The sequence below is a fragment of the Balaenoptera physalus genome (genome assembly GCF_965194825.1).
Source record: "Balaenoptera physalus genome assembly, chromosome: 15".
Taxonomy (NCBI): Eukaryota; Metazoa; Chordata; class Mammalia; order Artiodactyla; family Balaenopteridae; genus Balaenoptera; species Balaenoptera physalus.
This window is the reverse complement of record NC_138894.1, coordinates 68,145,400-68,159,669: the sequence shown is the minus strand read 5'-3', so window position 1 is coordinate 68,159,669 and position 14,270 is coordinate 68,145,400. Positions and strand designations below refer to the sequence as shown.

Below are 14,270 nucleotides of genomic sequence, written 5' to 3'. Positions count from 1 at the left end.
TTTGTCACAGAGGGAAACACACGCTACCAGGGTGAGTCTTCCCCGCTAGGCTCTGAAAGGAAAGTTAGGGAGCTGGGCTGAGTGACTGGATCATTTCTATGGCTCCTATTTTTCTCCAGCACTCCCTAAATAGAATTCTCTCTTACAGCGATCGAATGTTAAAGCCCTTAGTTCAAAGAAACCAAACAGGTGAGCTACGGGAAAATAAAATAGCCTCTTAATTTACTGAGACTGACTCACAAAATTCACTTTTGACTATTTCACTCCAATGAATCCTATCACATTTTTCTCTTCCTGGTTCTGGCCTAAAATCCATCAGGGTGAAAAGTAAAACATCCATAGCTGAGTCAATTCCGAGGACAGTATCCTAAAGTGGCTGTTTGGACTATTTGCCATTTAGATATTTTTTCCTTCTCCCTCATTTAACTGGTTGGTTGTAGCTGAGAAACAATCTCCCTCACGCTCATTTGCTTTCTGCTTTTCCCAGTTCAAATCGATTCTTCTTCCTCACGTCCAAAGTCTTAGCTCACTGGTGTCGTTCTCAATATCTCTGACTGACGCTCTCATCTGTCCCCCTCATCATGTCCCTCAAATCCTGGTCTCCTCACAGTCTAGGGTGAAAGCCCATTCCTTCTAATATATGGTATTTGTTTAGAGAGTGACACCACTTAATCAAATCTGAAGGGCAAACACCTGGACAAACAGCTCTAATCTGACAAGGGTGGAAAGAGAGTCATTCCACACGTGTGGCAGAGCTGTTTTCACACAGCGACTGCCACTGTGACCTCAGGGATGGGAAGATGTTCACAACCCTGCAGCAGGGGCACCCCACCCTCTCTTAGGTTTCCTGCAGACTAAACCATCCAGATATACCTCAGAAATAAAGGATTCCTCAGATTTGATCAGTTATGGGATATGGGTCCCAAGTCTTCAGCAATTAAGCATTTCAATATTTTAATTACAAAGATGTCCCATTGCTTGTAAGTCATATAAAACCTTTTCTGCAGAACGTACCAAAAAGGACAGATATTTCCCGAAAATGAGACATGAGAATAAGCCTGCTCTGTTGCTTAGATACAATGAAACAGAAGGAAAAGCACGACATCTCACTTTTCAGGCTCACTGTCCCTCGATTCACATTCTTCATAAATTACAGATAGGTTTTTCTTCTGGGAAATCGTATTAACACGGCCTATGTAATTCTCAATGGGTGGTCCTTCTGAAGGATTTCCTGTCTGCAGTGATGAAGGACTAGTGGCCTAAAAGAAAGAAATGTTTTGTTTAATACAGATGATAACCAAAATTTACTTTGTCTAATAAAATTACTATTTTTGTCTAATAAAATTATTAAATGAATAATTTGAAAGACAACTTTGAGTTTATGGATTTCCCTACTATAATACTTTAATAAAAGTATAAGTATATATCTTCCTCTGCCAGAAAAAACCCACAAGGATAAATTTTAACAGGAGAAAAGAAATCAGCCATTTTCCTTTCATAGTTTCATAAAGAAAAACAAAATAGTCAATTTTCTTGTTTATCCGGTAAAACTCTATAACATTTTCTGGTTTGCTGTGCCCTTTGTAAATCTCAAAGAACAAGACAACAAATACTGAAGTAAAGCTATATCCTGGATCACAACTTCATAGGAAACATGAACATAATAGCATTACTCTTCCATTGTTATCTGTCCCTTTTTAAATTCTTAATCTGACAAAATCTTGTCCAAAGTTTTTCTACTTTGTTAACTTTTGGTTTTACTTATCTTCTTTATTATTTGTTTGGTTTTTTCACATTAATTTCTGCCCTTATTGTTATCACTGTTTTTCTTCTGCTTTTTTGTGGGGAAAGGTATTCTATTGTTCCTTTTCTAACTTCTTGACTTGGTTTTCTGGCTCTTTAACAATTTATCAGTTTGTGGTTTTTGCCTGATTTATTTTTACCAATTTTGATTAGAAGGGTAACATCTTTAAGTTAGATTTTTTTTTAATTAAAAAAAAAATTTTTTTTTTCTTTTCTTTTTGGCTGCAGCACATGGCATGAGGGATGTTAGTTCTCAGACCAGGGATTGAGCCTGTGTCCCCTGCTGTGGAAGCACAGAGTCTTAACCACTGGATGGCCAGGGAAGTTCCTTCAAGTAAGATTTTTCAAGAAAATATCTTGAATACTAAAATTTTTCAAGATTTTCAAAATCTGAGAATGATACACTTTTGTCCCACATGTAAAATGACTTCTTGTCTCATTTTACAGCTGCCGCTCCAATGTCTCCTGGTTTTTAATGGTGCTGTGAACAGCATGATATTTTTTTTTCATTTTTACATTTTATATAATTTTTTCTGCTTAGATGCTCATAGGTTTCTTTCTTCATCCCTGGAGCTCAGTACTTTCACAAGGGCTGATGTTGTTCTTGGTGATTCTGTATTTTTCTGTATCTGTTGAGTTGCTGAGTTGTTTTAACCTGCAGCCAGGTCTTTCTTTATTTCAGAAATGTTTTCTACTGAAGTCTCTTCAGATAGCTTTTTCTGTACTAGTTACTCTGTTCTCATCTTCAGGGATACCAATTATACATATGTTGGTTCTTCATCATCTGCCCTCCATATAGATCATTCTCCTCATGGTCACTACTCTGGTCCTTTTTTGCTGCATTCCCTCAATTAGGTGGAGGAGCTCCTTCCAGAACCTGTTAGCTCATTTCTCACTGTTTCCTTAGAGTATGTCACTGTTGTTGGCACTCTAAATAGTATTGTCCCATTTTGCCCACTCTTCCCTAGGTTTACCTCTCATTCAGGGTTCTACAGAAATGGGGCCAGGAAAAAGACTGAACTAAACTTTGAAAGCAAAAGAAGTTGTAAATTGCTTTATTCTGCATGTGAGTATTTTCTCACAGAGAAAAATACCATAGATATTTCTCAGTTCCCTTTCACTAGGGAAAAAAAAGGTAATTACTCACCTTCTGTTCTTTACTAATTATTTCAAAAGCTAATTTGGCCGCAGCATTTTTGGCTTCCTTCTTTGATCTACCTTCAGCCTTTGGAAATTCTTTGCCATCTATTATAACTTGATAGGTAAACCTAATTACAAAGAAAAATTCACAAAATATTATAAAATTCATGCATTATCTAACAACAACTGTTCTGATCATCACTGCTTCCTATAACTACCTTTGAAAATTTTAACGTATGTTCCACATAGAAATCAAGCAGTCACCCCCAAACAGCAAAATAGCATATCATCTTGAAGCATGGAAAGGCTTAAACCCTCTTTTTTCTCTGGAGTCCTCTGAAGTTACCACTTTACATCAAGAAGACAGTACTCTCTGGCAACTTTGCTCTCAAGCTAAAGAATTGACTTCAAAATTGTGCCAGAGCTGCCATTCTCCCAGTTTATATTTTCTAGGGATATACCATTTTTTATAGCAACTTACCTTAAGTTATGTGGAGGTCCTGTCTTAGACAGTTCACGATACTTAAGTACTGCACTGTTCTTTTGCTGGTACTTATTAAGTTCTTCTATATAGAAACATGGTGAACGACCACTGGCCATTTTTTCCTACAGTAACCTACAATAAAAGAGATGTTTGAAAGAGGTGATACACTCAGAACATATTTAATCGAATTTTCCCAGTCTAGTTTAAGAGACAAAACAGTATGAATCTCCTTTATACAACTCATCTCAGTCCCACATAAATCCAGAGAAAACTTATTACAAAATCTTTCTTTCTCTCTCAAGGACTACACAATCAAGCTAATTTCTCCAAGATCTTCTACTTTCAAAACTCAACTGGCCAAAAAGTCTGGAGGTCCTTCTCTGTAACTTTTCTTTCTGCCTCCACTGAGTGTCAAGTGCAAGTTTGTCCACCTTCTTGAGAAGTTAAAAGCCTGCAGGAGTAGAATTATAATTATTTATGTTGAGAAGAAAAAGGTTGAGAGTATATATAAAGTTTATGAAATCATGAAGGATTTAGCTGTATGGACATTGATTCTCCTATGAAATCCCCCAAAATCCCCCCTTTGAAATTGTCAGAAGTCAGTTTTAGGACAATTTACTTGGCAGGCAAATTATGCCCCTGTTTATGGTTCTCACTGGACCAAGATAGTAGCAATGATTTAAATTACAAACAAAATCTAAAGAATATAGAATCTAAATATAAGAGCCAAAGCTATAAAACTTTAGAAGGAAACATAAGGGTGAATCTTCACAACCTTAGATTTGGCAATAGAATCTTAGATATGACAGCAAAAGCACAGCAACAAAAGAATACATAGATAAATTGGGCCTCATCAAAATTAAAAATGTTTATATATCAAAGGACACTATGAAGAAAATGAAAAGACAATCTACAGAAAGGGATTTTTATAAATAATATATTTGATAAAGACCTAGGATCCAGAACATATAAAGAACTTTTACAACTCAACAACAAAAAGAGTTAAAAAATTAAAAATAGGCAAAGGACTTGAACAGACATTTCTCCAAAGAAGACATACAAATGGCCAACAAGCACATGAAAAGATGTTCAATATCATTACTTATTAGACAAATGCAAATCAAAACCACAACTAGATACTACTTCACACCCACTAGGCTGGTAATAATAATAATAATAATACAGTAAATAAATGTGTTGGTGAGGGTATAGAGAAATTGGAAACCTCATACATTGCCGATGGGAATGTAAAGTAGTGCAGCCACTATGGAAAAGAATTTGGTGGTTCCTCAAAAAAGTTAAACTTAGAATTACCATATGACCCATCAATTTCACCCCTTTGGTGTATAACCAAAGAATTGAAAAACAGGTTTTGAAATACTTATGCAGGAATATTCATAGCAGCACTATTCACAATAGCCGAGAAGTGGAAACAAATCAAATATCTATCAACTGATGAAGGGTAAACAAAGTGCTCTATATCCACACATGGGATCTTATTCAGCCATAAAAAGAATAAAGTATTGAAACATGCTACAACAGAGCTACCTGTCAAAAACATGCTAAATGAAAGAAGTCAGACATAAAAGGTCACATAGTGTATGATTCCATTTATGTGGAACATCCAGAATAGGTAAATCCATAGGCAGAAAGCGGACCCTGTTGACCTCTCGTTTCTTATTAGAAAGCTCTTTTGATTTTCCTTCTTCCATGGTCACTCTTTCTAACACTCCTTAATCTTCACAGCCTTTAAGTGCTGGAGTTCCCCCAAGGCTTGGCCCAAAGACGCTATTCTCTTCACTCTATACTTTCTCCTCAAGGTAATTTCTCTCATGACCATGATTTCAAAGATCATCGATTTGTCATTAACTATAAAGTTTATACATAATTTATGAACCTCTTTCTGAGTTTCAGATCTCTCTATCCAACCTCTCCACTTGGACAACTTGAATGACTTTTAAACTCAAAAGATCCAAAATTGCATTTTTAATCTTCCCTCAAGCTGGCTTGGAGTTTCCTTTCTCAGAAAATGACTCCACTGTGCATCCATGTCTGAAAGCCGTGAACCTGGGAGGCATCCTTGACATGTCCTTTCCCTACCTTCTGATCTATACCTAAGTCCTGTCCTCCAAATCCTTCTACTTCTCAATGACGTCTATAGCCACCATCCTGGTTCAAGCCATCACCATGTCACTCCTGGACTGCTACAAGAACCTCAGAACCAATTCCTCACAGCCGCTGCAATTCCTTCTCTACCCTGCAGCCATCACGATTTTTTTAAACTTTGTTTTCATTGTTGTAAAATATACATAACATGAAGTTTACCTTTTTTACCATTTTTAAGTGTACAATTCATGGGCAAAAAGCATTTTCACAATGTTGTAAGGCCACCATCGCCATCCATCTCCAAAACTCTTTTCATCTCCCCAAACAGAAAGTCTATACCCATTAAACAATAAACATTTCCCTTCCCCCTCAGCCCCTGGTAACCACCATTCTATTTTCTATGCCTATGAATTTGCCTATTCTAGGTACCTCATATAAGTGGCATCATACAATATTTGTCCTTTTGTGTCTGGTTATTTCACTTAGCTAATGTCTTCAAGGTTCATTCATGTTGTAGCACGTATCAGAATTTCCTTCCTTTCTAAGGCTGAATAATATTCCACTGTATGAATATCCCACATTTTGTTTATCCAGTCATCTGTTGATGAACACTTGAGTTATTTCAACCTTTTGGCTATTGTGTGTAATGCTGATATGAACATTGTTGTACAAATATCTGTTCAAATCCCTACTTTCAAATCTTTTGAGTATATACCTGGAAGTGGAATTGCTGAATCAGATGGTAATTCTATGTTTAACTTTATGAGGAATTGCCAAATTATTTTCCACAGTGGCTGCACCATTTTGTATTTCCACCAGCAGTGCGCAAGGGTTCCAATTTCTCCACATCCTCACCAACAGCTGTTATTTTCCATTTTTTAAAAGAGTCACATCATAATCTTTTTAAAACATCAATTCAATCATGCAGCCCCCACAAACCACCAGAATTGCTCTTGTCAAGGCTACCGATGGCTTCCCCATCTCTGAAATTAGTAGTCAGTAGTCAGTTCTCAGCCCCTGTCTACGTGACACATAACCAGCATGTGACATGGCTGCTCATTCCTTTCTCCCTCCTTATCCCTTTGCTTGGACACCCAAGATGCCACCCTCTCCTGGTTTCTCTCCTTCCTCACAAGATATTCCTTCTCTGTCTCCTTTCCTTGTTCCTCTTCATCATCCTTTCTTTTAAATATTGTAGTGTCTCAGGGTCCAGGTCTCAGATCTCCTCTCTGCTCTACTTACACTCACTCCCCTGATGATCCCCTTGAGGCTTGTGGCTTTAAATTCCACCTACACAGAGATAGTTCTCAAAAGAACGCCTCCCCCACTGACTCCTTCCTGGCTCCCAACTGCTTCTGTCCAACACGCTCCCTCCTGAAGTGCTCTGGACTCTACCCGTTATGCTGCTTTGCCTGGTTAACTCCTGCTTCCTATAGATCTCAGCTCAAATGTTACCTCCCAGACACCCTAGAAGAGGTCCTGGTTTGATGCTCTATCATAGCCCTTGTCTCCTTTATTACAATTGCTAATTTAACCGACTGTCTTCCAAAAGAGACCATGAGCTATAAGCGGGAAGGGACAGGCTTATAATAGGTGCTTAACAGTGAATAAATGAATACCAAAATATCTGCAGCTCTCCCTTACCTCCATGACTTGTCACATGCTTTTCTCTCTGTTTGGAATGCAATAGCTGCATCCTCTATCTACCAGGAAATTCCCACTCATCTGTGAGGATCAATACATCCTTCTTTGATGCTGAGAGAGCAGCTAGTACCCCTCCATGGGCCTGCCACCCACCTTGCTCAGCTCCCATCATAGTTTAAAAACTGCTTTTTAAACCAGTTGGTAGGCTCTCTGGGGAGCCAGTTCTTACTCATCTTTGTATAACTGACGTCTCGTGACAAGTGGTAAATGACGAACACTTGGACAGTATATAGGTAAATGACAGAATGAGTCATTAAAATTAAGTACTCCACTTTAAACCTCCTCACCGTCTCCCTTTTCTTCATCTGCTGTTTTCTTTGCATCCTTTCTTCATTCATTCGGTAAATGTTTAGTAAGTGTCAGGCACTGTTCTGATGCTGGGTATACAGATGTGTACAAGACAAATCAAGCCCCTACCTGCATTCCACTGAAGAAAGAAAGAAGATGACCAAGTCCAGAAACAAATAACAGGAGGGGATAACAGTTGGCTGGAAGTGCTACAATGAAATGAAATAGGGCTGTGAGATAGAAGGGCGTTAATAGGTGGGGGCAGAGATACGAGGGAGGTGGTTTTAGATACAGTGTTCAGGGAAGACCCTTCTTAGGAGGCAATATTTAAATCAAGCCTGGATGATGAGAAAGTCCACCATACTTAGATATGGGGGAAGAGCATCTCAGGCAGAGGAAGCCTGGAGGCAGGCACCAGCACAGCTTTTGGAGGGATGGCAAAAAGGTCAAGGAGATTGCTGCACAGTGAACGAGGGGAAACGGTGGGAAATGAGTCTGAGAGGTAGGCAGGTGCCACAGCACATAGACCTTGAAGGCCAAGGTCAGGATTGTGGAAGTTATTCTAATTGTAGTGGGAAGCTATTGGAGGGTTCTCAGCAGAGGGGTGATGTGGTTGGATTTATGTTTTTAATGATCACTCTAATGCTATGTAAAGAACAGAGTATGAGGGGTGGGTGTAGAAAAGATGAGTGGGGCATGAGTAGAAGTCAGGAGACCAAGTTGGGGCTGCCGCAGTGGTTTGCGTGAGCAATGCTGGTGGCTGGAAGGGATGAGATCTGAGCAAAGGTGCTGTCTTCACATCACCGCTTAGTGTTGTGGAGAGGGCTATGCTTTAAAGCCACATAGATCTGGGCGAGGCACCTCTTTGAACCTTTGATTCATGACCCGAAAACAGAAATGAAAACACCTGATTCACAGGTTGTTGTGAGGAGTAAATCAGACAAAAAGCATCCAGCAGGGTCTCCCACACCACTGGCCCTCAATAAACACAGCTTCTGGTCTACAATTCCAAAATCCAAAAGCACTGAAAACTGAGGTTTACTTTGTTTTCATTTGTTTTGTTTTTGGTGGGTGTGTAGCCCCCCATCTAGACCTGAACTGACATGAGCTATTTAGAGTCTTAATCATACTCTGTTGTCGACTTATACATTTCACTGCAGAAATATGTTTTATGATAGAGTGTTGCCCCCAAACCCTACTGAGAACATTACAAATAGATAGGATTTATACTGCCTTGCCTTTCTAAAATCCAATAATCTCTGAGTACCACAACATACCTGGCCCAAGGGTTTCAGATAAGGATCTGTAGCTGTACCATTATTTTCAGGAACCAAAGTGTCATTTAGTTTAGTCACACCTGTGAGACCATACATCTGACTGGAGGAGGTCATAGATCTCAGAACAGTAGTTATGGAAGAGTCCTTAGCAATTATTTAACCTGAAGTCCTATCGAAATACCCTAAATCCTCAACACTTTTAACTTTAAGTAACTGCTGATCTTCAGAATGACAAGCCAAGTTGAATTTAAGTGAAATATATGTGTAAACAAATAAGGTGTTAAATTGGCAGGTTTGAAAAAGTACTTATAAGTTTGGAAAAAAAGAAACAGGCGTTTCTTTTCAACTGTTTTTAATAAATATTATTTTAATACTATGTTACCATCTCCCTAAAAGAAATCTCCATCATAATTACTAATAAATATTATGTGTCCATCTTACTCATGCCCAGAAGTTACTTTGGCTGTGCCTTGATACCCTTAGGGCAGACTGTAAGCCCCTGTGGACCCAGCCCCTGTGCAAAGCTTGGCAAACAACGTGCATTCAACTAATATCTGATGAATTGAATGAATAAACTATAGATCCAGTGTTAAGGATCTTCAGGTTCAAATAAGCAAACAGAAGAACAAGAGCATAAACTGCCCAAGATTCTAAGTTCCTAAGTGGCAGCAGGGAGTCTGTCTTTTAGCTTCCATCTGGCAAGGCATTTTTAGTACTAAAGAAATCACAGGCAATAGGAAGTCTCATATTCTGGAATTCAAAAGAGAATTTATGAATCAAAAACAAAGATTTAATGAATACCTATTACATACTGGGTTATACCAGCGAACAAAACCCTACTCTTGTGAACTTACTAGTGGAGGAAAATGGACAAACCCATAAAAAATGTCACAAGGTGATAAGTACTACGTTGAAAACTAAAGCAGAGTAGGGGGGACAGCAAGGGAAGAATGGGGTTTCTTACATGCAGGTTGTTCAGGGAAGGCTGCTCTGATACAGTGACATTGTATCTGGGGGAAGAGCTTTCCAGGAAGAAACAAGCAGTGCAAAGGCCCAGAGGCAGCGACAGTGCTTGGCTCTGCCCCAAGAACAGCCACGAGGCCTGTGTGGTCAGAACACAGGGAGCAGGCGGCCTTGCCAGTAGGCCAATAACCTCTTACAGGATTCTGATGAAGCTATTGGGGGGCGGGGTTGGGGAGTGTCCTTTTCTGCCTTAAAGGACCTCGGGCGGCTACGGTGTTGAGAAAAGGTGGGGGGGGGGCGGGGGACAGAGTTGGGGCGGGGGCTAAAGATGGGCAATTGGGAAACAATTGCAACGACCCAGGCAAGAGATTTTCGGCTGGGGATTTTTTTAGCCAATATTTTGGGCAATTCAGGCCCCCGTATTTCCCATCTAGCTGTCAAGCCATAGGGCTTTTCCGCTTTCCACTAGTTGCCCCCGCCCCGGTCCCGGACCAGGGCTAGTACTCGCTTGCTCTGTTAAGAATTCTTCGCGGGAAGAAAATGACTTTCAGCGCCCACCGCGCTGCACGATCCTTTCCCCGGATCCAGCAAGGGCTCCGCACCTCGGCTGAGGCCCTCGGGCAGCGTTCTCGAGGCGGCTGCGCAGGGGTCAGGGGCATCTTACCAGAGTCCAGTCCCGGGCTGGGGACGCGGGATGCGCGCTCCTCGGTGGCTGCCGGCCCCTGGCCGCTCACCCGCACCGCTGCTGTCCGCGGAAGCTCGGCGGGGTCTGGGCAGGTCGCTCTCGGTTTCGTTTTCCCCGCGGACTCCGCCTTCCTTCCTCTCCGCCTTCCTCCCGCCCTCCCGCGCGGGTCCACACCGGTTCGCACACGTCCGCACAGGCTCAGCGATCGCGGGAAACTGGCGCCTCCACCCCGAGTCCGCGCGGGGGGTACCGCGGGGCGGACCGGGCACGTCCAAGACCCTGCAGCCCCACCCCGGCTTCCGGGGCTATTCCCGGCCCCGGTGCGGGCAAGGTACTCCGGGAGGTGGGGAGGACATCTAGGTCTCCGAGGCCCGCGACGTGGCAGGCGCTCTGTGATCAACGCTCCAGTTTCCTCTTCAACACAAATATTTGGGATGGGGTTGGGGGGCTGGATATCATCAGCTCCATTTTATTAATGGAAGAAAACTGAGTAAATTAACTCTCCCAGGGCAAAGCCAGGATTCCTTTGCCCATAACCACCATTCCTTTGCCCTCCTCCTTCTCCTCACGTTAACCAGGCTGGGGGTGAAGAGGCCTGGGGGCATAATTTCCCTTGCTATCTGTTTGCACCCATCCATCCATTCTTTCAACAGGTACTTGCCAGCTGCTGTATCAAGTACCAGCCAATCCAGCAGTTAGGAGAGCTACCTACTGCCTTCGGGACCTCCTGGAGTTTACCACCAAAGTCCTTACCAGTAGTCCCAGATTTATAAGAAATCCTACTCACCTAAGGGACTATGACACACTCCCAGAGTAATACTGGCACCTTGACACAGTGACTGAGGAGTGCTGAAGACTGAACCTCACAACAATACTGCAAGGTAGGTGCCATTTAACAGATGAGAAAACTGAGGCCTGAGGCACAGAGAAGTAACAGCTGGTGAGCAGGGGAGCTAGAATTAGGACCAGGATCCTGTACCTCAACATCCTAGTGAGGGTGAGGGAGAGAGGCAGTTCCAAGATGGACTTCAGGTACACATGACATATTGACCATTGGCTCCAGGCCTCCTTTCCCACGTCTCTTCTGCACACACACCCCCCACCCCCATATTGCAGGGTATCAATGGCTAAACACTATATTTTCCTTGATTTAAGTTCCCCAAATATGAAGCACTGGTGGGAGGTTTAGAAGGCAGATAGGAGGCAGAGACATCGTTCTGTGGCCCTTCGAGATGACAAGAAATCTCCAACTGTAGTAGCCGTTTGCAGGAGTCCATTTCCCAGCTTCGTGGGTGTGGGGTGGTTGTTTCAGAGGCAACGGCAGTAGCAATGACATATTTTCTGACTTTTTGAAGCCCCTGAACTGTCCAAAAGAGCTTAAAGAAAGAAAATGACAAGCTCAAGCATGGTCAGAGGACACAAGCTTTTATGACTGCCCCAGAAGAACCTCTTACTTCATGTAGTCTCAGGGCTGATGGAGCAGAAATTAGCTACAGAGTCCAGTGCTGCAGGTAGCCGAATTTCTATATAACTTTAATTTGCAGCCTCACCAAGTCTCTTCTAGGAACATTTGAGGCTATTGACAGGGAAAGAATGAGGACCTGGGAATTTGGGTGGATTTGAATGAGTCCACTGCCCTCCCAAATTCTGCTGAGTCACCACAGTCCTTCCATCCTTGTAGGATAAGTCTGGCTTGAAGAGCCTGAATTAGTCGCCTTGCGAGGACATGCTGAAATTTCCAAACGCCCCATTCCTCCCTCATGTCTTCACTCCTAGAACTAGAATCAGGTGCTAGAATGCCCCAAGAGGATACAGACAAGATCTGATCCAGAGGATATAGTTTACATAATGAAAGAATTACAAGATTTTGCTAATTTTTATCAGCAGAAACCCAAGAAAAGTGCATGGATATGCTTCTAAAGGTGACATGAAAAACGGAACGTAGTTTAGATTATGCACTCAGTGTGCTGGCTCCAGCAGCTGGGAATGGTTCTAAGAGTTTGTTTAGTTGGCTTACTATAACCTGGGCTCAGTGGTGGCCCACATTAAATGAAATTGTGATGCCAAGTAATACAGATGAAGAAATCAAAAATACTTAAGGAGTCAGGAATATTAGAGTAGATTAATCATATGCAACCTATTCCTCCACTTTCTAACCATGCCCCCCAAGAATATCCAAAGGACCCTCCTTCACCAGGCATTCAGAAATATAGTTTCATCTTTGAAAAGCTCTGTATTGGCTGTCCACTGTGCCTGGGGAATGTTGATGGGAGATGTTTCCATTGAAAAACTATCTGAATTCAATGGGGATTATGGCTCCCAGAGTGGCAAAGGCCATGTGGCAACACTTAACTCCACCCGTCCCTCCAAAAAAAAGGGCAACAGGGTCAGAGCAGTAGTCAGAAAGGTTTGCTCACCAGAGATCTTTAGTGGTGGTAAACTGGTCCTGGAGTTTCTAGTACTGAAATAGATGGCAGCCCACAGGTGTGTTACATGAGCAGATATATGAGACCCCCATGGCACTCACTCCCACTCTATCAACCCACATCCCTGGTCTCATGGGGAGTTCCTTGTGAACTGGTGACTTAGAAATAAAAATTCAGTTGAAGCACAATATACTGGAATTAATTGGAAGTGGACTGATATATTCCGACAGCCCTACAGGGAGGTAGCCCTAAATGATACTGGGAAAAAGGAAAATCTTGCCAGTGAGTGGAACTTTGAGCAGGTGGAACTATATTTAGTTGTCACTTGGAAGGCGATAAAGCTAGTGGCCTGGACAGTACCAGTAGCTAGCAATTTACCTGGATATTCAGAGATTTGGAAAGAGCAAGATCAGAGGGTTGATGATAAGGAGGTCTGGGGAAAAGGATGTGGGTGATCACTTGGAATGGACAAAGAGTATGAGTGTATTGGGTTCCCTTGTGAATATTCATCAAAGGTACCCCCTGCTGAGGAGACTTTTGAGAAGCAGGTGTGCAAGAAAACTTCTGTAGATGTCAGTCAGCCTTTTCCCCAGCTCCCCCAGTGCTTACTTGTTCAACGCAAATGAAGAGCCTTCGGCAGTAGGAATGGATATGTGTGACTTCATCAACGTGGAGTTCTTGTCAGGGTTGATCTGGCTGCTGAGCACCCAGCCTTCCAACAGCAAAGACCAACACTGAGCTCCCAGCGCAAGTACCCCGTACACCGAAGGAGACCAGCCTGCCACTTGGTGGTGGATGGGTTACATGGAGCCCTTCCATCATGGAGTGGGCAGGGATTTGCCCTCCGTGGAGTAAGCATTTATTCCAGGTATGGAATTGCTTTTTCTTCCTCCAGTGCTTCTGCCAGCACCATTATTGTTGGCCTTTCCAAATACCTTGTTTACCATAATGATATCTGTCAGTAAAGAACCCATTTTTTTTTTCACATCTTTATTGGAGTATAATTGCTTGACAATGGGCTGTTAGTTTCTGCTGTATAACAAAGTGAATCAGCTATACATATACATTTATCCCCATTTCTCCTCCCTCTTGCATCTCCCTCCCACCCTCCCTATCCCACCCCTCTAGGCGGTCACAAAGCACTGAGCTGATTTCCCTGTGCTATGCGGCTGCTTCCCACTAGCTATCTATTTTACATTTGGTAGTGTATATATGTCCATGCCACTCTCTCACTTCATCCCAGCTATCTTTCCCCCTCGCCGTGTCCTCGAGTCCATTCTCTACATCTGCGTCTTTATTCCTGTCCTGCCCCTAGGTTCTTCAGAACCATTTTTCTTTTTTTTTTAGATTCCATATATATGTGTTAGCATACAGTGTTTGTTTTTCTCTTTCTG

At 42.2% G+C, this 14,270-nt stretch overlaps 2 protein-coding genes across 6 annotated transcripts in view; one reads left to right on the top strand and one right to left on the bottom strand.

The window, feature by feature from the left end:
- The window catches only part of EIF2AK2 (eukaryotic translation initiation factor 2 alpha kinase 2), a 31,621-nt gene extending 21,044 nt beyond the window's left edge, over positions 1-10,577 (bottom strand). For 2 of the 4 annotated variants that reach the window (XM_082427774.1, XM_082427775.1), the window contains exons 1-4: positions 10,430-10,577; positions 3,425-3,559; positions 2,951-3,071; positions 1,111-1,259 (exon numbers count right to left, since the gene is read on the bottom strand). In XM_082427774.1, the coding sequence (XP_082283900.1) occupies positions 1,111-1,259; positions 2,951-3,071; positions 3,425-3,543 (389 nt within the window). In that variant the 5' untranslated portion in view covers positions 3,544-3,559; positions 10,430-10,577. Of the gene's footprint in view, positions 1-1,110; positions 1,260-2,950; positions 3,072-3,424; positions 3,560-7,524; positions 7,665-10,429 lie in introns of all 4 variants that reach the window. The other 2 variants (XM_082427773.1, XM_082427772.1) reach the window with 2 other exon arrangements.
- A 60-nt stretch (positions 10,578-10,637) lies between these two features.
- The window catches only part of CEBPZOS (CEBPZ opposite strand), a 34,862-nt gene continuing 31,229 nt past the window's right edge, over positions 10,638-14,270 (top strand). For both annotated transcript variants that reach the window (XM_082427914.1, XM_082427913.1), the window contains exons 1-3: positions 10,638-10,770; positions 11,104-11,331; positions 13,392-13,744. The gene's annotated coding sequence lies outside the window, so the exon portion shown is untranslated. The remainder of the gene's footprint in view (positions 10,771-11,103; positions 11,332-13,391; positions 13,745-14,270) is intronic.